The sequence below is a fragment of the Neofelis nebulosa genome, chromosome 6 (assembly GCF_028018385.1).
Source record: "Neofelis nebulosa isolate mNeoNeb1 chromosome 6, mNeoNeb1.pri, whole genome shotgun sequence".
NCBI classification, from domain to species: Eukaryota; Metazoa; Chordata; class Mammalia; order Carnivora; family Felidae; genus Neofelis; species Neofelis nebulosa.
This window is the reverse complement of record NC_080787.1, coordinates 44,765,498-44,785,820: the sequence shown is the minus strand read 5'-3', so window position 1 is coordinate 44,785,820 and position 20,323 is coordinate 44,765,498. Positions and strand designations below refer to the sequence as shown.

The 20,323-nt window shown below is 54.3% G+C and overlaps 1 protein-coding gene across 3 annotated transcripts in view; it reads right to left on the bottom strand.

Moving 5' to 3' along the window:
* Positions 1-5,151: 5,151 nt before the first annotated feature.
* Positions 5,152-20,323, bottom strand: part of TTBK1 (tau tubulin kinase 1) — a 41,214-nt gene continuing 26,042 nt past the window's right edge. For 2 of the 3 annotated variants that reach the window (XM_058734030.1, XM_058734032.1), the window contains exons 14-15: positions 9,161-10,746; positions 5,152-8,484 (exon numbers count right to left, since the gene is read on the bottom strand). In XM_058734030.1, the coding sequence (XP_058590013.1) occupies positions 8,094-8,484; positions 9,161-10,746 (1,977 nt within the window). In that variant the 3' untranslated portion in view covers positions 5,152-8,093. The remainder of the gene's footprint in view (positions 8,485-9,160; positions 10,747-20,323) is intronic. The other variant, XR_009262997.1, reaches the window with a different exon arrangement.

Below are 20,323 nucleotides of genomic sequence, written 5' to 3'. Positions count from 1 at the left end.
ATGATGGAAATAGACAGGCAAGGTTTGAAATGCCAAGGGTCTAACCAGAGGGCAGATCAGCTCTAAACCACTAGTTAAGAGCTGGTTTTGATTAAATTTTTAACCATTCTCATCCCTCTCCAACCTGGGAATCCAAACTTGAGCTCAGAGGCCAAGATGGAGGAAACATTCATTTATGCCAAACTAGAGAAGAAGGAGCCTTGTGCACTGGAAAAATAGCAACTCCTTTGTTGAAATTATTGCTAGAACTGTTAGAGGATTTGGGGAAGAATAAGTTCCCATTTGGGATTGCTTGCAATACAGATTTCTTACACTTTAAGACTTATTACTCTTTTCCCCTCTCTACATTGAGTGACCTCAGATGACCTTCCCTTCTTAGTTGGGGTTTCCCTTAAAGCATTATTAAAGCACCATTAAACTGCAACCCATGTAATTATTTCCTACATTGATGATGGTGGTAATGACGGTGGAATTCCAACTGATGGAATCCCAATTTAGTGATAAGTATGGTAATGGGATGGGAATACTGATGGTAAAATGGTGGTGATGGGTCTGGTTGGAGTAGGGGTGAGGGGTATGGGGCTAGGATAATAGTAATACTGATGTGGTTATGAAGGCAGTGGTGGTTACAAGGGTTATATTGTAGATGATACTGAAGGTGGTGGCGGTGGTGGTGGTATTAATGGTGGAGGAGGTGATGGTGGGCGTGGCTATGGTGATGGTATTGTGGTGGTGAAAGTGGTGGTGGTGGTCATGATGAAGACGTACAGGATCCCTGAGAGCAAGAATCTTATCTCTCTTGTTAATCATTCTGTCATCAAAGGCTGGTAATGTTGATGGCAATGGTGGTGACGGAGCCTAGTTTGGGAGAAGTGTATCTGTGATTTGAGTAATGATGGGGCTGGTAATAGAGTTAGAGGTGGGTAATGGAGATAGAGGTATTAATTGTGGTAAATTTGATGGTGGTGGTAATGGGTAATGTTATGCCACTTTGGGTTTAATGGTACATGGGATGAGAAGGAATGCAGAAAATGCCACCTGGAGTGATGGACATGAACTTGTGTCATGTGTCCCTTTTAACCTATAGCCACATTCCTATGACCATGTAGCCTCCCCTCCCCATCACCTCATCACCATGAGCAATGACATCTTCTGAGGACTCAGAAGGTTATCCTGACCGTCCTTCAGTCTTGGCTTGGCCTTGACTCCTGAGTAGCCAGTGGGAAAGTCTCAGCAGGCCCCAGTGTCTGATGATCAGAGGCATGGCACCACCCACCCTACTCCTACCCTGTCTCTTTTCTCCAGGTATACCCAAGGGACCTCTCTCTACTAACAAATGTACCTCCAATGTCCTTGATCTTATCGCCCCTCTCTAGCCCCTGACTGAACAGCCTCCATGAAGCCACTTATTTCTCTGTGCCCATGTCCTCAGAGCTCTCATAGCTCCTCACCCATGGAGCATCATGTAGGCTGTGGCAGTCATGTTGGGCCTCAGGAGGTGAGTGTGCCCAGCAGATCTCAGGCTTGGAGAATGGGGAAAGCAGGGATTCTCTACAACCCTATAAAGCTGTCCTCTTTGGCACAGTCCCACCACCTTTCACTCCTCTCTCTATCCCTCAGTTCACACCTATAACCACCACACTGAATGACATGTAGTTCTCACTCCTCCACAACTGGCCCATGCTACTCCCTCTGCCAGGAATGTCCTTTCCTCGTCATCTGGCCAACTTCAGTTTGTCCTTCAAAATTCAGTCTAAGAATCATATCCATCTGAGGCCCTTCCTTGAAGGGCCCAGTCTGGGCTAGGAGTCTCTGCCTGAGTGCACATAGCACATGTCAAATGAAAGTTAATTTACAACCACCTTCTTGAGAGCCCACTATGCTTTGCCTCAATTCTCAGACAATGTCCCATGTCTGGCATAGCTTCTGGTACATGTGGAGCTCAGCAATGGCCTGAAGAATTAGTTGAATGAATGAATGAATGATTGAAAGAATGTTAAATAATGAACGAGTAATCATGGCATTCCTTCCTTCCTTCTCAGTAATAGTAAGAGAAATAAAAAATTGGACAAGATACCATTTTTCATCTATTTGATTATTCTGGGAATTTTTCCTAGCACTAGACTTGCAGAGATAAGCAAAGATTGGAGCCAGTATGTTAACTTTGATACTACTTGAAAGAGTGAAAAGTTAGAGAGAATCTAATGAAACATCAACAAGGAGTAGGTTAAATAGATTATGGATCATTCATGCCATGGACTACTATGTAGCCATTAAAAAGAACATCCTCATATATTACTGGTAGGAATGTAAAACGGTGCAATATTTGGTAATTCCTCAAAATGTTAAAGATAGAATTGCCAGGGGCACCTGGGTGGCTCAGTTGGTTAAGCATCTGACTCTTCGTTTTGGATCAGGTCATGATCTCATGGTTCATAAAGTCCAGCCCTGTGTCAGGCTCTGCACTGACAGCATGGAGCCTGCTTGGGATTCTCTCTCTCTCTCTCTCTCTCTCTCTCTGACCCTCCCCTGCTTGTACTCTCTCTCACACACAATAAATAAACATTTTTAAAAATTGATTTAAAAAACAATATAGAATTACCAGATGACCCAGCAACTCTACTTCTAGGCATATACCCAAGAGAAATGAAAACATATGTCCACACAAACACTTGTAAACAAATATTAATAGCAGCATTATTCACAGCAGCCAAAAGGTAGAAACAACCCAAAGCCCATCAACTGATAAATGGATACACAAAATATGGTCTATTCACAGAATGGAATATCATTCAGCCATGAAATGGATGAACCTCGAAAACAATGCTAAGTGAAAGAAGGAAGTCACAAAGAGCCACATATTGTATGAAATGTATTTCATGTATTATAGGAAATGTTCAAAATAGGCAAATCTATACAGAAACGGAAAGTAGATTAGTGGTTGCCTAAGAGCTGGAGGTGTTGGGGAGATTTGGGAGTGACTGTTAATGGATAAGGAGTTTCTTTTTGCGGTGATCAAAATGTTCTAAAATTGTGGCGATGGTTGCACGACTCTGTGAATACACTAAAAACTGTATTTTAAGATATCGCTGGGCATAAAAATCATTTCAGAATAGCAAGTATAATATGCTCTTCTATTTATGAGGGGGGAGAGAGAGGGAGACAGGGAAAGGAAGGGAGAGAGTTATTATAAACATAAAGAAAAAGCCATTGGGGCACCTGGGTGGCTCAGTGGTTAGAGCATGTGACTCTCGATCTTGGGATTGTGAATTTGAGCCCCATGTTGGGTGTAGAGATTAACAAAAAAAAAATTTTTTTTAATAATCCATTGGGCACCTGGATGGTTCAGTGGGTCGAGTGTCCAACTTCAGCTTTGGTTCAGGTCGTGATCTTGCGGTTCTTGAGTTCGACCTCTCATCGGGCTCACTGTTGTCAGCACCAAAGCTGTCAGCACAGAGCTCACTTGGTATGATCTGTCCCGTTCTCTCTCTGCCTCTCTCTCTCTCTCTCTCTCTCTCTCTCTCTCACACACACACACACACACACACACAAACATTTAAAAAAATCCATTTATAGGAGTTACCTCTAGATGATCAGATTCATGGACAGGGGGCTTTCCTGTTTTATTCTATATGCTGATACCATTCGCTTTTATACTACAAATATGACCTGCTTTTGACATTTTTAAACAAGAAGAAAGGTGAAAGCATGTGGGGGCCCCACTGAAGTCTGGTAAATTAGGACCTAGAGCCCCCTGGCATGCACGTCAGAGGAAAGGGGATCCCAGGAGGCAAGGGTGGGGAATAGGAAATGGTTACACAGGTTTTGAGTCGTAAAGTAGAACTTCAGAACCTGTCTCTTTTACCACTGATCCCAGGCACAGTCAGAAGCCTGTCCTGAGACAGAAATTGTTTATGTATTGCCTAGGGGAAATTTTTACACCTGGTGAACACAGGGTCCAAACTACAAAAGGTACCGCAAGTACACTGCAGTGAAGCCTCCCTTTCTCCACAGCCTTCCTCCCTGAAGCAACCAGAGATCCCTCACTCATCTATAAATAGCTGTACCTCATACACATGGTTCTTTTACCTATTCTTAGTCTTGGAGACCCAGTCCTTAAGTGTATACAAAGTGTCTACACCTCCTTCACTGTAGAGCCTCACAGTACACTGTGATAGGGTCCCCATCATATGGCTGGCCATGCTGTACTGATCAGCCCCAACTAGTGGACATTTAGATTGCCTCTGAACTTTTGCTTTTACAAGTCCACAGTCTCTTATCCAAACCATTGGGATGAGAATTCTTTTGGAATTCGCATTTAAAAAATTATGTATATATATATATATATATATATATATGTGTGTGTGTGTGTGTGTGTATGTATGTATATATACACACATACATACTTAGTGCGTATTCCATATATTATGAAATACCCTAATAGGATCAAACACCTTGATATTTCCATTGCAAACATGTATGATAAGTGGAATTAATGAAGACTATAAACGGTCTTGTCAAGTTTTGATACCACATGAGTTTGTGTGAATCTAATGATAAAACTCCCATTTCCAGAATGTTTTGAGTGTGAGATAGCAGATGAGGTTTGGGGAGCTCCATGGAAAATGCTGCAGTGAGTAACTTTGGACACATGGAATTTCACAAGTTTACGAGTCCATAATACGATTCTGTCAGTGGCAATGCTAGGTCATAGGCTGCATTCATTTCTAATTTCCATAGATTTTTCTAGAATAATGACCATTGTTTCTCCTTGCCTGTGAGCTTTTTAGCTTTATGGTTTTCCAAACTCACTTGTGTCTGTTAACTTTGGGGCAATGCAAATTGTTCCTCCCTTCCTCCCTGCACAAAGCTAGACTCTGAGTCTCCTAGGAGAGACAACCAGGGGAGCTGAGAGAGCAGAGGCTTTGCTATCAGAGACAGAGAGTAGCCCTCTTCCACCTGTGTGACCCTTTATCTGTTCCTGTCCTGAGCGTCTGTTTCCATCTCCATAGAGACAATCTAATCTGCCTCCATGGCAGTCCATTCCCACTTGCCCACCAACTTGCACTCTTCTCCCCTGCCCATTCCCAGCCACAGTGCCTAGGCTTTTCCCTCTTCCCCAAAGGAAGAAGAGTCCAGGCCAACAGAACGAAAGGTCCACAGGCTTTTTAATGGTGTGATGGCTACTTCCCTTCCAAGACCCGATCTAATCATGACAGCGGCTTCCAGGGTGTTGGGGTGGGGGTGGACAGGTGCAGGGTGGGCAGAGGCCATGCAGTGACTGGGAAGAGGTGGGGGAGGGTGTTACATTCTGTTTGGCATGTAAACATTCTTCAGTGGCTTCCCTGGGGGAGGGGGAGGGCACCTCCCTGCCCCCCACTCCATGCCCACCAGGGCTGATCCCCGGAGCTGAGAAGACTGAGCCAGGCCCCCGTGAGGAGCCCGGAAGGGGGGTGCCCACATGAATGGGACATGGCCCTTCTCCTGCACCCGCTTCGTGCACAGTGTGGGTTGGGAGGGGAGGCATGTTCTGGGGTGAAAAGACCTGTGTCTGAGCCAATGACACAGGTTTGTCATGATGGGAAAGTGCTCGAGGGGTGAGGTGGTGGTAGCGGTGGTGGTGGTGTGGCACTCTTATAGAGAAAGGGCTCAGGCCCAGGAGGGCTTGGTGGAGGGGATGGATGCTCAAGGGGGAAGAGGCTGCAGCTGGGGGTGGGGACACTGGGAGGTGTGGTGTCCTCTGCCCTGGATCCTTCCTGGGGAGAAGAGCAGAGTCAGTTCCCTAGTCCCCTCCCACACTCACCCCTACCCCTCCTCCCCAACCTTGGTGACATTCCATGACGCAGAGGCCTGAGGTCAGTTGGGAGCCCTAGGGAGGTCTGGAATCCCGAGAGCAGACAGGGTTTTGCGTCTCTGCCCAGCTCCAGTGCTGGGTGAAGCTAGGGGTCAGATGGGCCTGGGGCTCTCTCAGGCCGCCCCCTTTTCTTTGCAACACCAAACCAGGGTGTTGTTGGTCCTGGGGCAGAGGTGAAGCTGGGGGCCCTACATTCACGGTTCGGTTGGTGGCAAGGAGCAGGCCCAGGACCTGGGCACCGGGGGTCATGCCCTGGTCCCCACCTGGCACGAGCTGATTGTCATTCGGAGAAGCTCTAGGTGGCAGGGAGTGGCCCCTCTTCCACCCCCTCTGTTGGACCCAGAGGGCAGTAGAGGCCTTGGGAGGGTCTTGGGTTGACAAAGAGGGCTCTGTCCGGAGAGGTTTCCTGAGTGTTCTGGGAGCTTCTGCGTCAGCATGGGATGGACCTCAAAGGCCGTCCACCCTGGAGTCCTCCCCTGGGCTGGTTTGCAGAGAAGCCACCACCTTGGTGTGGAAACAGCTGCCCAAGCCTGCTGACTCTCCAAGAGGGGCTTCAGCTGGCACCACCAGGCTGCTTCCAGGGCCAACTTCCTCATGGGCATCCTTCTAAGCGATGGTGGCTGGATGCTGCCAGACCACTGGGGCTTGCTGGGGCCTTTCTTCCTCTTCCCCTGGTTGCCTAGCCTTGTTCTCTGTGACTCACAGAAGAACAGAGGGGCCAGGCCAGGGGACAGAGGCTGAGGGTGCTGAGGATGGAGAAGGCCTGCAGGGGACCTGTCCCAGATAGACAGGGTCGGCTGTCCCTTCTGCAGCCTGTGTGCTGCTTGGCCAAGATGTAGGCAGTTGAGGCTCATGATGAGGTGGGATGAGCTATGCAGGAGCCAGACCCAGGAGGAAGCCCCATATCCATTCATGGAGCAGCACAGCCCTCACCCTCTGCAGGGACAGCTCAGCTGCTTGGGTTGGGGTTAAGACAAGAGGAGACAGGCTGAAAGGTTAGCTGGGGGAGGAGGAGACTTAGGCTGGACCCATCACACAAGCATACCATCTGGACTTAGAAGGGCCTTTCTGTCTTGAGTCCAGGGGCCAGCTGTCAGGCCAGATGATGGTCTGATCCAGCCCACTCTCCACCCCAGGAGGACAGACAGGGTGACCCGGCCAGAACTGAGTCCATGAATCTCTAAAGGGCCAGTGCAGAGAAGATGAAAAACAGCCATTCTCCACCTCCACTGAACTCAGGAGAGAGGGAAGTTGGCTGAAACTGCAGCAGGCAGGATTGAGGTTAGATGGCAAGAAGGAGTTCCTGATGGTGAGGGGTCCTGAGCACTAGATCAGGAGGCCAAGGGAGGGGGTGAAACCTGTTTTAAAGCCCCCCTCCAACTTCCCATTGGGAAACATGTGCCCAGGAAGGCAGCCCACACACACTCTCTGGTTCCCATTGAGGACCCACCCAAATTTATGGGGAGAAGGACTTTGCACCCTAGGGGTGCAGAAGAGCAGCCCCCCCCCCCCCCAATCACCTGCCCACCATCTTCCACAGGGGTGTCCAGAATGGAGCGGACTTTGGGGCTGGTCAGATCTGCCCCCTCACACCTGAGTAGACCAATGGTCCCTGGATCCCAGCTCCCCAACCCCAGCCTAGCAGCTGAGAAGAGGAGGCCTTTTGGACCACCACAGCTTCCAGGAGATTGTGGTATTGGTCCCTGGTGGGGAGGCTGGAACTTCCACTTCCGGAATTTGAGGCTGCCTTTCTCAAAGTGGAGGTGGGTGGGCTTGGGCTGGAAGAAGGCCGGGAGGAGGAAAAGGAGCCGCAGGAGGTGTAAGCAGAGGTCCCTGTGGGAGCACGAAGAGCAGCAGAGGCCTGGCAGGTGAGGGGGCGTCCCCATTAGTGGAGTCCTCAGTGAAAAAGTGGCTGAGCCTTCCCCGGGGCGGAGGGTGAGCCTGCCCCACCCGAAGGGCGGCAGGGGGATGGCAGGGGTCACGGGGAGGGGGCGGAGTACCGGGAGGCTGGCGCTCCCTCCCCCTCCCCCACCCCGCGGCGAGGCGTCCCCCTCCGGCCGGGCCGGCGGGCGGGCGCGGCGAATGCTGGCGCGCGTCCTCGCGGGTGCAGGCGGGAAGCTGGGGCCGCGGGTGGCGCGCGTCAGGCGCGTAAGGCTGTGCTGGGAGCTGTTTCAGTGTGGCCGGCTGCGGATGGGGGGCCGGGGTGAGGGTGGGGGGCCGCGGAGAGCCTCGCGCGTCATTATCTGGCCCCGGCCCGGCCCTCCGCGACCCCCGCCCGGCCTTTGGTTGCTGCGCGCTGAGTCTGGAGTTTCCCTCTGGGTCCTTTCTTGGGGCCCCCCGGGGAGGGGGTACCATCAGGCTGGGCCCGGGCCTGCGGGGCGCCCCGGGGCGGGTGGCCTGCGGGCCGGGCCTGGTGCGAGGGAGAGGAGCTCTCTTTGCGGGACAGGGACTGGCTCCGGGGGGACGCGCTGGGCTGGCGTGGCGCGGCGGAGGTGGAGGGGCCTGGACTTCGCGGGGCGGGGGGCCTGGTGCCGGCTGGGGCTCGCCCTGGGCCCGGGCCACGGCCGGGGGGCTGTTTGGGGCGGAGGTCAGCAGCAACGGCCGACCCTGGGGGCTTCTGCAGCTGGAGCCTGCGGGAGGAGGGGGATGGAGGGGTGCAGAAGGCAAGAGAAAAGAAGAAGGCAAAGAAACAAAAAAGGAGAGACATTTTCAGAATCTCTGGGCACTGAGCCCTAGAGTCCTGCGTCTTCAGAGCTGGATGAGGCTGAGATCATGGCACAGGTGAATAAACTGAGGCCTGGTGCTTCATCCTCCAGGGCGGGACCTCTAGAGTCCACCCTCTCCCAGGCTGCTCCCCAAGAGCTTGCTGCAGGCTTTCTTGGACGTCACTGTTTCATCTCTGAAATTCTCATGGATTTTACATTCTGCTCTATAATGTACCCGTGTTTACATTACATATACGTGTTAATGAATCGTGTTTTTTCCCAACTACTCTGCCCTTTATCCTTTGGGTTCAAATGCCTCATGACATACCTGAGGCTGTGATGTGAGCTCCACTGGCCCCTATTAACCTTTCCCAAGCTTGGCCTCCTTGGCACCCCTCTAGACATGTTCACTGTAGCCCCTCCCTTGAGCCCAGTGACAGGGCTGGGACCTGAGTCAGAAGAGACACTTAATGGGGAAGGTGGTGAACAGGTGTAGCTGCATCCTCACTAGGCCCTGACCTTGGCTCTGGGGAGGCCCCTGCTGATGGAGGCCTTCTGTGGTCACCCTCTGCCCACCCTGGGGCTGGCAGCGGTTTCTCACCTGCTGGTGATGGCTGTGTCAGATGCGGGGGCAGCGCTGTGGGGTCTGCCAGGGGACTGCTGGGCTGCAGCAGGCGTGGGCATGCGGATGCTGATGGGGCGGGGAATCCGGCTCCGGGTGGTAGCTGCCCGCCCTGCCTTCCTGGGGGCGGCAGGCTCCGAGGCAGGTGTGTCCTCCTCTGAGCCTGTGCCTGAGAGCGTCTCAGAGGCACGGCGCTGCTCCTCACTGGAGGAGGACGAGGCCCCAGAGGCCAGCCGCAGCAGCAGGCGGCCCTGCCTCTTCTCCATCACCAGCCGTGCCAGGTCCTGCTGTGGTCGGGCCCTCTTGCCCCACCGCTCTTTGGCCGACAGTGAGCCCGAGGGCTCCGAACCTGTGTCCTCCTCAGACAGCAGGACAGGGATCCGGCTCCTGGGACGAGGGCCTGGCATGGCATGGCGGCTGGGGGAGACAGTGGCCAGTTTCTCTGGGCCTGGCTCCAGCGGGGATGCTGGAGCTGGCCCATTAACAAGGGCTGGGCCATCGGGCAGTGAGTCTGTGGCCACCTCCAAGGGACTATCCGTCGGGGGTCCAGACAGAACATAGCTCTCCAGCCCTGACTGGGCAATGCCATTCTCCAGGGGCACGGAGGCCCCCTCCTCCACAACCCTCCCGTCAGAAGGTGCCTCCAGGCCCGGCTCACCCCCAGCACCCAGCTCCTCAGACCGGGAGGCTTGTCCACCGGAAGACATGACATTGAGGTGGGTTTTCTCTGCAATGTGCACAAAGGTCCTCTCAACTTTGGTGAAGGGTGAGGAGGTGACTGCCACTCCTCCTGCCCCTGTGGTCACTGCCCCAGCCCCTGGCCCTGTTCCCGGCCCAGGGGGCTTGGGCTCAGACTTGAGGACAGAGGACAGGGTGCCTGGCTCAGACACATCCAGCTGGCTGCCAGTGGGCTGGGGCCGCTCTTGCTGAGGAGTGAGGGCAGCCAGAGTGCCCAGGTCAGGGTCAGGGGCCAGGTCGGCAGTGACGGGCGACTTCTTCATGTCGCCAGGGGAGACGAGCACCAGCGTTTTGGAGCCCTCTTCAGGCTCCAGGTCCCCGTCGGCCATGGAGGCCCGGCCCCTGGACTCCTTCTGGTCATCAGCCAGCAGCGTGGAAGGGGCACCCTCTTGGCTCCGGTCAGTGCTCCTCTCACTCCCATCACTGCTGGAGCCACTGCGAGGCCCCAGCACCTCCCCTAGAGCCACTGCCTCCTCCTCCTCTTCCTCCTCCTCGTCCTCCTCGTCCTCCTCCTCCTCCTCCTCTTCCTCCTCCTCCTCCTCTTCTTCCTCCTCCTCCTCTTCCTCCTCCTCTTCCTCCTCTTCCTCCTCCTCCTCTTCCTCCTCCTCCTCCTCCTCCTTCCCATTAGCTTGAGGCTGAACAGGAGCCAGTGGGACCTGGGAGGTGGTGAGCAGCATGTGGGAGAATCCCACCCTCCGGACCCTGTTGAGCAACCGAGCCCGTTCTCGGTAATCAGAGAGGTCTTTCTTGAAGTCCTGGTAGGGCAGGCTCAGAGGCACAGCTCGTGGGAGACCATTGACCTCAAACGGGGATGCCACGGAGAACACCTGCAAGAGGCACATACAGGGACTGGCTGAGGTCACCCACCCTGCCGGGCCCAAGGAGACCTGGGCTGTGCCCACAAGCTAGGAGGCCCACGCGCCCAGCCATGTGCACCAGAGTGTGTGCTCCATGAGGGTAGGCACTGGGTCTGTTTTGTTCATTGCTCTGTCCCCCAAGGCCTAGAATGGTCCCTGGCACCTAGTAAGTGCTCAGTAAATCTCTGATGAAGGATTGTGTGCATGCTCCAGTTCCCCTGAGGGTCCCCGGCCCTGACCCTGGCAGTTTCTGTCTCCCATATTCTATCTCCCTCACTCTTCTCCCTGCCTCCAAAACCCAGGGCCAGCTCTGGTTCAGTCAGTAGAAGACAATGACAGCTGCAAGGCATCGTAGCCGCCATGTAGATCAACCCTCCCTTTGACAGATGAGGAAATCAGGTCTGGAGGGGGGCAGCAAGTGTCTGGGTCAGCCCTCACTGCCTCCTTGTAGGGCACAGTTTCTCTGCAGCCAGGGAGCTGGCCACCAGGGCCATCAGAGCTGTGGAGGACAAGGGCAAAGTTCGGCGGTCTTCCACACCCCAAAATGCAGGCTGGGCCCCTGGAGCTCCAGCCCCCCTACCCTCCTATCAGTCAAGAACTTTCCAGCCCTCTACAGGTGTGTTTTGAGTCCATACTTCCTTCGGGAATTCACAGCCAGCTTACGAAGGGCAGTTTCTTTCCAGTTGATTACGTTTTCCCTTTTGAAGCTTTGTCCAGCTTGGCAATGTGATGGCCTGTTCTTGGTTTTCTAGGCTCTTGCCACATCTCCCCTTAGCCTCCTCCCTTCTGGACTGGAAAGCCCTGACCACCTTCTCAGGACTTCAGCAGCTGCAGAGCACATGGGCACATCTGCCTGGTGGTTCCCCAGCCGGTGGTCTGTTTTGTCCCTCCCGCACTGCCCACCCATCCTTCTGACAGCTGCTACAGTAATCTTCCTGAAACTTGAATCTGATCCTCTCTCTCTCCACTTCAAACCTGCAGAAACCTACAGGAGCCCCCACAGTCCTCAGAAAACAGTTCCAGTTCTTGGCTTGGCACATGACAATCCTGTTTCTCACTCCTTGGTCTGGCTCCTACCTTCAGTTCTAGCCTCACTTCCATCAGTGCCCTCTGATCCCCGCCTTGTGCTCCAGCCATGCTGATGCCACCAGAAGTTCCCCAAATGTATCATGGTTCTCACACTGCTGTCTTTCCCTCTGGCAGTTCCCTCTGCCTGAGTCCCTGTCACTTCCTCTGGGCACATGACAAATTCTTCCTCCAGGACTGAGCTTAAAACAACCTTCCAAAACACCTTCCTGTCCACCCACCAAGCAGGCATCATCACCCTCCCTTCTACTTGTTTTCCCTGAGGGTTTTTCTCTTCTTCCTCTCCCTTCCTTCCTTCCTCCCTCCCTCCCCCCTCCTTTCTTCCTCCCTTCCTCCCTTCTTCCCTTCCTGCCTCCCCCCTCCTTCCTCCTTTCCTTCCTCCCTTCTTCCCTTCCTCCCTTCCTTCCTTCAAGAAGAAGTCCTAGAATGTCTGTTGTCCTGGCCACCATGTTAGAGCCTATGCATCTGTGCATCAGGTATTGAACGAGATAGATATGGTCCTTGTTTTCACAGAGTGTGCAATCTCTCTATTAGGAAATGAGATTGGGATAATGCATACTCCACAGAGATTGTGATCATAAATGAGATCAGATAAGCAATGGGTCTGGCGTATAGCAGTTGCTCAATAAATATCAGCTCCCTCCCACCCCCACCTCCTGCCCCCTGCCCTGCTTCTCTGGTTTGGAGATCACTGCCTCCCTCTGTAAGCCCAGAAATGCCTGGATGCCACACCTATGGGAGATAGGGTGGTGAGAAAAGGAGGGCCTCTCCCAGCTGAGGTTTCTGCAAATAGCCAAAGGCTGGTGGAGGGGAAGGTGGGAATCCCCAAGTCTGAGGATCTGCCCAAGGCTGTGACTTTTCCTCTCCTCAACTGCCATAATCTTTCGCATGATCAGACCATCCATGAGGATGTAATGAGGGTTGGGGGCATGCAAGATGGGGTAGCATCCGACCCCAGGCAGGACCCCTGCACACCCTGTCTGAGCCAGGCACCAGATGGCCTTAGAGCTTTTTCTCCTTCACATCCAGGCTGGAAGTCCTCAGCAATTGTTTTCTTTTTCTACACTATTCTCATTCATTCATTCATTCATTCAGCAAATATTAAGCCCTAGTTCTGTGCCAGGCCTTGTGCTGGGGGCCCTTTGTCATGTTTAGTTACCAACAGTAAGGCTAAAGACTGGGCAGAGGTGAGGGGGATGCTGTGAGACCCTGGGTGAGTTGCCACCGTGGTGTAGATGCTCGTACTGAGTGCTAGGTACCCATAGATAGACACAGAGCTCTGATCATGTCTCCCTACTGTCTAGCTCAGAACTCACCCACCCAGCAGAACCTCTGCCTATTTTCCCTGTCCCATCTTTGACACTTTGAGCGTCCGTGGCACAACTACCTTTCCCTCTACCCTTTAGAAAAGCCCCATCCATAGGACAGACCCTCTGTTCACAATGTCCATGTTAGATGATCACAGGTGGAACCTTCTCCTTCCATCTCAAAGCCTTCCCCTTCTGTTACATGGGAGGGAGGAGGGATGAGAACTGAAATCAGGCATCAGTGACAATGTCAGATTGGGAAACTGAGGCCTGGAGAGAGGCACTGGCAAGCCCACTTCACAAAGCACATCAACCAACTTGGCCCAGAACCCCAAACTCTTTCCATCGCCTCACTGGCCTCCCACCCTCCCATGCAGGGAAACCTGGGACCTTCTGCCCTTTAGCAGGAAGAACCTTAACCTCAGAACGGGGACAGACTTGCCCTAAGGATCACTGACAAGCCCACCCAGGGCCTGAGCATACTGGATTTCCATTTCAGAGTCCCTCCACCTCTCCCCATCTGGCTCCATGTTGGGAAGGACAGGCCTGGGCTCAAGTTCCTCCTTCCTCAGAGAGTGGGAGGTCCCCTTCACCCTCCCCCACCCTCTCCTGAATGCCTGAGCCCAGTGAATATTCATCCACTTGCCCATGCCATCCTGTGCTCATTCATTCAGCCAGAGTTCACTAGACAGCCTCTGTGTGCTTGGCCCTGTAGATTTGTGGATACCGTGGGAGGGGGACAGCAGTGACACTCTCCCATTCCAGCTCAGAGGGCAGCAAGTGTGCTGGGTGTCAGCAAGGGGAACGCAGCATCTGGAAGGACTCACACCTTCCTACTCCCTTCCTAGGTCAGCGACCCTTTATGATTCCAATTTATTTATTGTGGCTCTCCAGACTGGCTTGGCACTGGAGTCTCTCGGGGTGCTCTTTAAACCTAAAGAGCCCTGAGTCCTATTCCCTACCCCCCACCCCTAGTCTGTAGGTCAGAGACGAGGCCCAGAAATCTCTCTATTTTAAATCTCCTTCTGATGGAGTTTGGCAAAAGGCTGCTACTGTAAGGGTGAATCATGGAGAAGGTGAGGCAGGCCACTGGAGCTAAGACCCGCAGAGAGAATGAAAGTCCCAGCCCTCCCCTTGCTGGGGTCTGAGCCCAGACCCCAAGACTGTAGCCTCCCCAGCTTCAGAGTCCAGCCCTAATCCATATTTACTCCAGTCAACAGGAAAAGTGGAGGGATGGACCAGCCTCTGATCTTTCCCTGCTGCTGAGGCTCTCCTCAGCCTTTGACACTAGTGACCCCCCACGCCGGGGACTGGATGGGTTACATACCTCCATTCCCTAGATGGAGTGCAGAGAGCAGCTCTGCCTGGACCCCAGCCAAGCCCAGACATTGCACACTGCACTTCAGCCCACAGTCCCAAGGTCAAAGAAGGGGGGCTGGTGAGTGACCAAAGCTGTAGGATGGACCGGGACATCCCACCCCTCCCCCACAAGGCTGGCGCACACCTCCCATCTCTCATCCTCCTGGGGAGCCCCCATTGCCATAATTGCCCCGCATCTCTCGTCCTCCCAGGGAGCCCCCATTGCCGTAACTCCCCCACCTGCAACCAGAGATGAGAAGTGGGCAGTGTAGCACTCTGACCACCGTTGCCCTTCCCAGACCTTTCAGCTACCTATCCGAGTTTCCACTCTCAAACCACACCTGCCAAGCCACGGCCCTCCCTGCACTCCTCCACCCCAGGGCCACCCACCTGGGCACACTGGCCATTGATGCTCATCTGGGGGCGGGGAGGGGTAAGAAGACCTGAGAAGGTGGCTGTCTACCCTGGGTCTAAGCAGATCCTCGCACACTTGAATCCCAGGTCTCAGTGCTCCCAACCCATCCTTGCCTGCCCCGGAGCTCACAGCATGAGGACATTCTAAATGCTTCAGGGGCAAGAAATGCAGCTCTAGCTTACCATTCTGCCCCCACACTTGGTTTAGGCCCCAAGGAGTGAAGTGTGGCACTGTGACAGCAGACCTGCAGGAGCCGGGTGCAGGACGACGGAAGGAGAGCCTCCCCTCTTACACGCACTCTCTCTCTCTCTCTGCGGCAATCCTCCTTCTTCCAGTCCCACTCCTCTCATGGACCTGGTCTTCCCTCAACCCACATTCTATCCGTCAGCCTCCCACCCCCGCCCCAGGCTCTGCACAATCCACTCTTTCACTGATCCCCCTGGACAGACCATTCTCCCCCAGGCCAGGGCCATCTCAGATCCCCCATCAGAGCAGAGGGGCAGGGGAAGGCTCCTATGGCCCCTTCACAGAGCTCGCTGGCTTCCTGGCCTCCTTCCCACTGCAGGCAGGCACATGCGCTTGGCCTCAATAGTCTGATCCACAGAGAACAGATTTAGGTGCCCACCCACCTACTTCCCATCCCTCTTCCTGTAAATTGGCAATTTGGTTTCAGGTCCCAGAGACCAGGGTCCATCCCCAAACCACTCCTCCAGATGAAAGAAGACAGGGTGAGGGTTGCTAGAGTCCAACTAGGCCCCAAACCTCCTGGGGTCCCCCTCCCCCTCTCTATTGGTCCTCATCTTAGGGGCAGCTGAGGTAGAGGTGGGGCTGGATCCCTTGATCTGGAATTTGCCCCCACCCAATCCCAGAATCAGCAAGATCAGCTCCTGCCCTCTGCTCAGCCAGGCACCCCCGGAGTTGGGGTCTGCATCGAGGGGTGGGTTAGGAAGGAGAAGTATCAAAGAAAGCAAGCGAGGCGCAGGTTCCTGGAAGGCGTCTTTAATCAGGTTTTGGTAGTACACAAGCTCTCCGGATTGTCTGCATTAACATACAGGGACTTAAAAAGGCACAAGATCCCTCGCACAGCGACGCGTGACGGCGGGGCGCCCCCCACCCCCGCCCTTGCGCGGCCGTGTGCGCGTGGGTGCGTGTCCGTGTCCCACCCCCGTGGCGGCGCCGCGCGTGTGTGTGTCGGTTTCAAGTGTTGGATTTGTACAGTACTCGCAGTCTAGGGGCGGGGGCTCAGTGCATGCTTTTCCACCCGGGCCCGGGGCCCCCCCGACGCCGCTATGTACACTGAGGACGCACCCCGGAGAGAAAGAGGAAGAAAAAAAAAGCGTCCCATCTTCGTGTGTGTGTGTGTGTGTGTGTGTGTGGTCTTGAGTTTCTCGTGCATGCTTACGCGGCTAGGGTTGGGGAACAGTGCAAGCTTATAATACAGTATTATTGCAGTACAAAAGGGGGGGGGATGTGATGGGAGGGGGGAGGCTTAGGAATAAACTGGCTGGAATTCGGGACCTCCGGAAGGGTCCTCTCCCCAACCCCCTTCCCATCCCTCACTCCCCTCCCCACCACGATTAGGAAGCAGCTCCCAACGCTGGGAGGGGATCCTTGGGTCCCTGGAAGGAAGGGGCTCAGCTGGGCCCGGGGCTGAACTTCCCCATCCCACCAGTCCCACCTCTCAGGGGGCAGGGGCCAGCCCTCTCCTTGCTAAATACTGGCAAACATTAGGGCCCCGAACCCCGCCTGCTCCCCCACGGAAGCCCCTCCAAGTGTGGGTGAGGGGAGGGGTCGACAGAGCAAGTGCAAAGGAAGCAGATGTTGGTCCCTGAGTTTTATTTTCGGGGGTGGGGAGGGAGAAGAGCTGGAAGTGGGGGCATGTTTGGGGACCCCCAGGGCCCGCAGTGTGGAGTGGGGTGGGGCAGGAGACACAGACGTGGAGGCGTGGGTAAAAAGGGGGTGTTGGGTGGCTCTGAGAGACCTAGGCTCAAAGCTTGTCTCCCCCTCAACTCTGGGCTCTTTGGCATCCAATTGCAAGGCCAATTATGGGGGGGGGGGGGGGGAGGTGGCTGTGGGCAGTTGAGGTAACAGGAATCTGGGGTGGGGCGACGGGGGCCCTTCGAGCCGGGAGAACTGGCCAGCTCCCCCTCCCAGCCCTTCGTCTGCACCCCAGCCCTGGAAGCACTGAGGGGCGAGCCCCCGCCCCAGGGTCGGGGACCCAGTGGCCGCGAGCCGGCGGAGGGGAAAGCAAACACAAACTTGGCGCGAGGGCGGGGCGGCGGGGAGGGCTAACCCCCGAGAAGGGGTATTTAGCAGCAGGCAGCTCGGCGGGGGGCTAGGGGTCGAAGGTCCCGAGGGCGCGCGCGGAGGCGGGGCGACGTGGAAGGCGGGGCTGGGGGGGGGGGTGTCGGGCGGTACCCTGGTCGCGCGCGTAGCAGCTAAAAAGACGGACCATACATTCGTGGCGCGCTGGCCGCGGGAACGGGAGTGTGGGGGCGGGTCCCGGGGGCGGGGACAGAGTGGAAGTGGTGGTTGGGGTCCCGTTACAGTAGTTATAAACCTGCGAGGGGTGCCCGGAAACGCGATCTTTGTGCTCTCCCGGCCGGGGGCTACTAGTTTGCTGTCCGGAGAGTGGATGAAATGTGCGCGTAGCAGTGGAGTGTGCGTGTGTGTGCGGGCCAGTTAGTTGTGGCAAGGTGAACCCCACCCCCCGCACCCGCAAAGCCTGTGCAGGTAGAAGGGACGGTATGTTACGGGACTGACGGCGGAGCCAAGTGAAAGGAGAGGTCTAGAAAGGTTCCCATAGTCCTCTGGGCTTCATTGCCTCTCCTCCCCTACTGCTTCTCAACTCTTTACATGGGGGGAAGGGGTCCAGTCAGGCTCCGGGGCGCCCTGAGCTAGGAAGCCCACTGGATGGTATGGGGAGCCACTGGGGATATTTGAGGGATGTGGTCCTCAGGCTGGGAGCCTCTCCCTTAGGGAGAAGGATGCTTTAAAATTTTCAGAGGCTGACCCACAAGTCCCAGGAGGCACCTCTGTACCTAATAGGAATAATGCAAACTTTGGGGACATGCCCTCCAACTTAAGGAGAGTGATTTGCAGGGCGCCTGGATGGCTCAGTCGGTTAAGCATCCGACTTTGGCTCAGGTCATGAACTCGAGGTTGGTGGGATAGAGCCCCATGGTGGGTGGGCTCTGTGCTGTGAGCACAGAGCCCACTTGGGATCCTCCTCTGTCCCCCTCTCTCTCTGCCCTGTCCCTGCTCACACTCTTATCTCTTTCAAAAGTAAACATAAAAGAAAAAGGAGAGTGATTTGCCACACTCCTTGTTACCAAGGACTGCCTATGGCAGTGGGCAGATTCCTGCCCTTTGGGTCGGAATCTTAGTGGAGTTTGGGGTAGGGTGGGGTGATGTTCAGGCTCTCCTTAGGGGTCCATTCTCAGGTATCCAATCAACCCAAAGAGAACAGAGGATACTGCATTCTCCCACAGCCAGGGGCCCCCACATACTCCCTAAGCATGGTCTTCCCTGGCCATCCAATATAGACACATTTGCCACGTTCCTCTGCCATCCAGTGGCCCAGGCTCCCCATCACCACTACCTGGGCAGACAACACCACCCCCTCCTCAGAAAAAGGGATCTAGGCAGGGCAGAGGAGAGAAAAGGAGGGTCCCGGGACCCTCTACAGAGAGGACCCCTACTTTTTCCTGGGATTGGAGGGGTCTACCCAACCCCCTTGGCTGGGGAAGCAAGGGTTAATGTACACGCATGGCTCAAAGGTCCCATCATTCCCCCACATGCTGGGCACGGCTATGCCCATTTCCCCCCAAACTGGAAAATGCAGAGGGAGATGGATGGATTCAGGATGCTAGTGGTTGGGATACATGATCAGTGGTTATTGCTGTGACCCAAGCTGCCTTGAGTGTGTGGGGGTGTTTACTCATTACTGAGAATTTACTAGAGTATTTTTCACTGACCTCGGGTCCTGTGCCATCAGAGAAAATACTGGTCCTATCCGGAGGACCCCACTTACCCCAACAAGCCCACTGGACCACACACACATTCAGGCACACACACCATGAGGTCACCGACATGCACACACAGCACACGCCACACATCCACCACTGGTCGGCCGTGAGCTGCCTCCTTTTAGAAGCCCACTTGATTTTTGAGTTCCTGGGAGGAACATCATCCCCCTTGAAGTGCTGCAGCCTTGGACAGAAGAGGAGGGTAGGGAGTCCTCAGGCTCACAGAGGATGCAAATTGTGTTCAGAGTCTCTGCCCTTAAGCCAGTTTTGTTTGGCTCACAGTGATTTTTCTTTAAAAAGTTGTTTGTTTTTTTTTTAAATGAGATGCCAATAATTAAAAGTTGGGAGATTTCACACACAAAAAAACTGGAAGATAGTGGCAACAATTGGCTGAGCTGAGGATGGGGGGGATGGTTCTCCCATTTATCACAGTCCCCAAACCTGCCCTCTCTCTGACACTGCTTGGCTCCTGTTGAGGTGTGAGTTGGTGACAGCTCAAATCCCCATGGCCAGTGCTAACCAATGCCAGTACCTTCCCTGTGAGCCTGAAGCCCAGGAACACCCTCCCCCCCCCCCCCCCGCCCCACCCCAGTCCAAAATACTCCAAGGTCATGGTTCTGAGTACTTGCCTTCTCACTGTAGCTCTTACTCCACCCTCTGAATCTCCAGAGCTGCTTTGGGATGCCTGGGGTTGTGGGATGGAGAGGGTGGGGTCTCTGGAGAGATAGGGTCGGCCACTGCAACCGACCCTGGTACTCTGGAGTGATCCCCACCTGGACACCATCCCACACTGAAGTGGGAATGGAGAAGGGAGGAGAGTCTGGCTTCTAGACAACTCCCTGCCTCTTAGGTAGAGCAAGGAGGAGCCAAGCAGAAAGGACAGTAAATAGACCACTACACAGACTAAAATGCTCTAAAATGCCTATCAAACAAGACCTCAGTTATTCGGCATTGGTGAGTGTTTTAATGTTTGGTAACTTAAATATTCTGATTAATCTAGTAAATGCAGGTAATACTGGGATCTACCTCCTAGGCTATTATGAGGATTCAATGAGTTAATTTTGTGAACTGCTTCAATCACTGCCTGGCACATAATAAAGTACTATGTGCCACTGGTCATTAAATAAAATTTAAAAATAATAATTGGAAGCCATCACTATATGCAGGGTGTGACTATAAAGTACAAAGACACCATTTTGGAAGTACAGCAAAGAATGCTGCCTCTTTTCAAAGCTGCCCCTGGGGAAGCTGTGTGTGACCTCCTCTTTGGGAAACCCTGCAGAAAAAGAGCCCAACAACACCGCACAACTTCCCTACCCAGCCTGGACCCTTACAGACAAGCGACTATACTC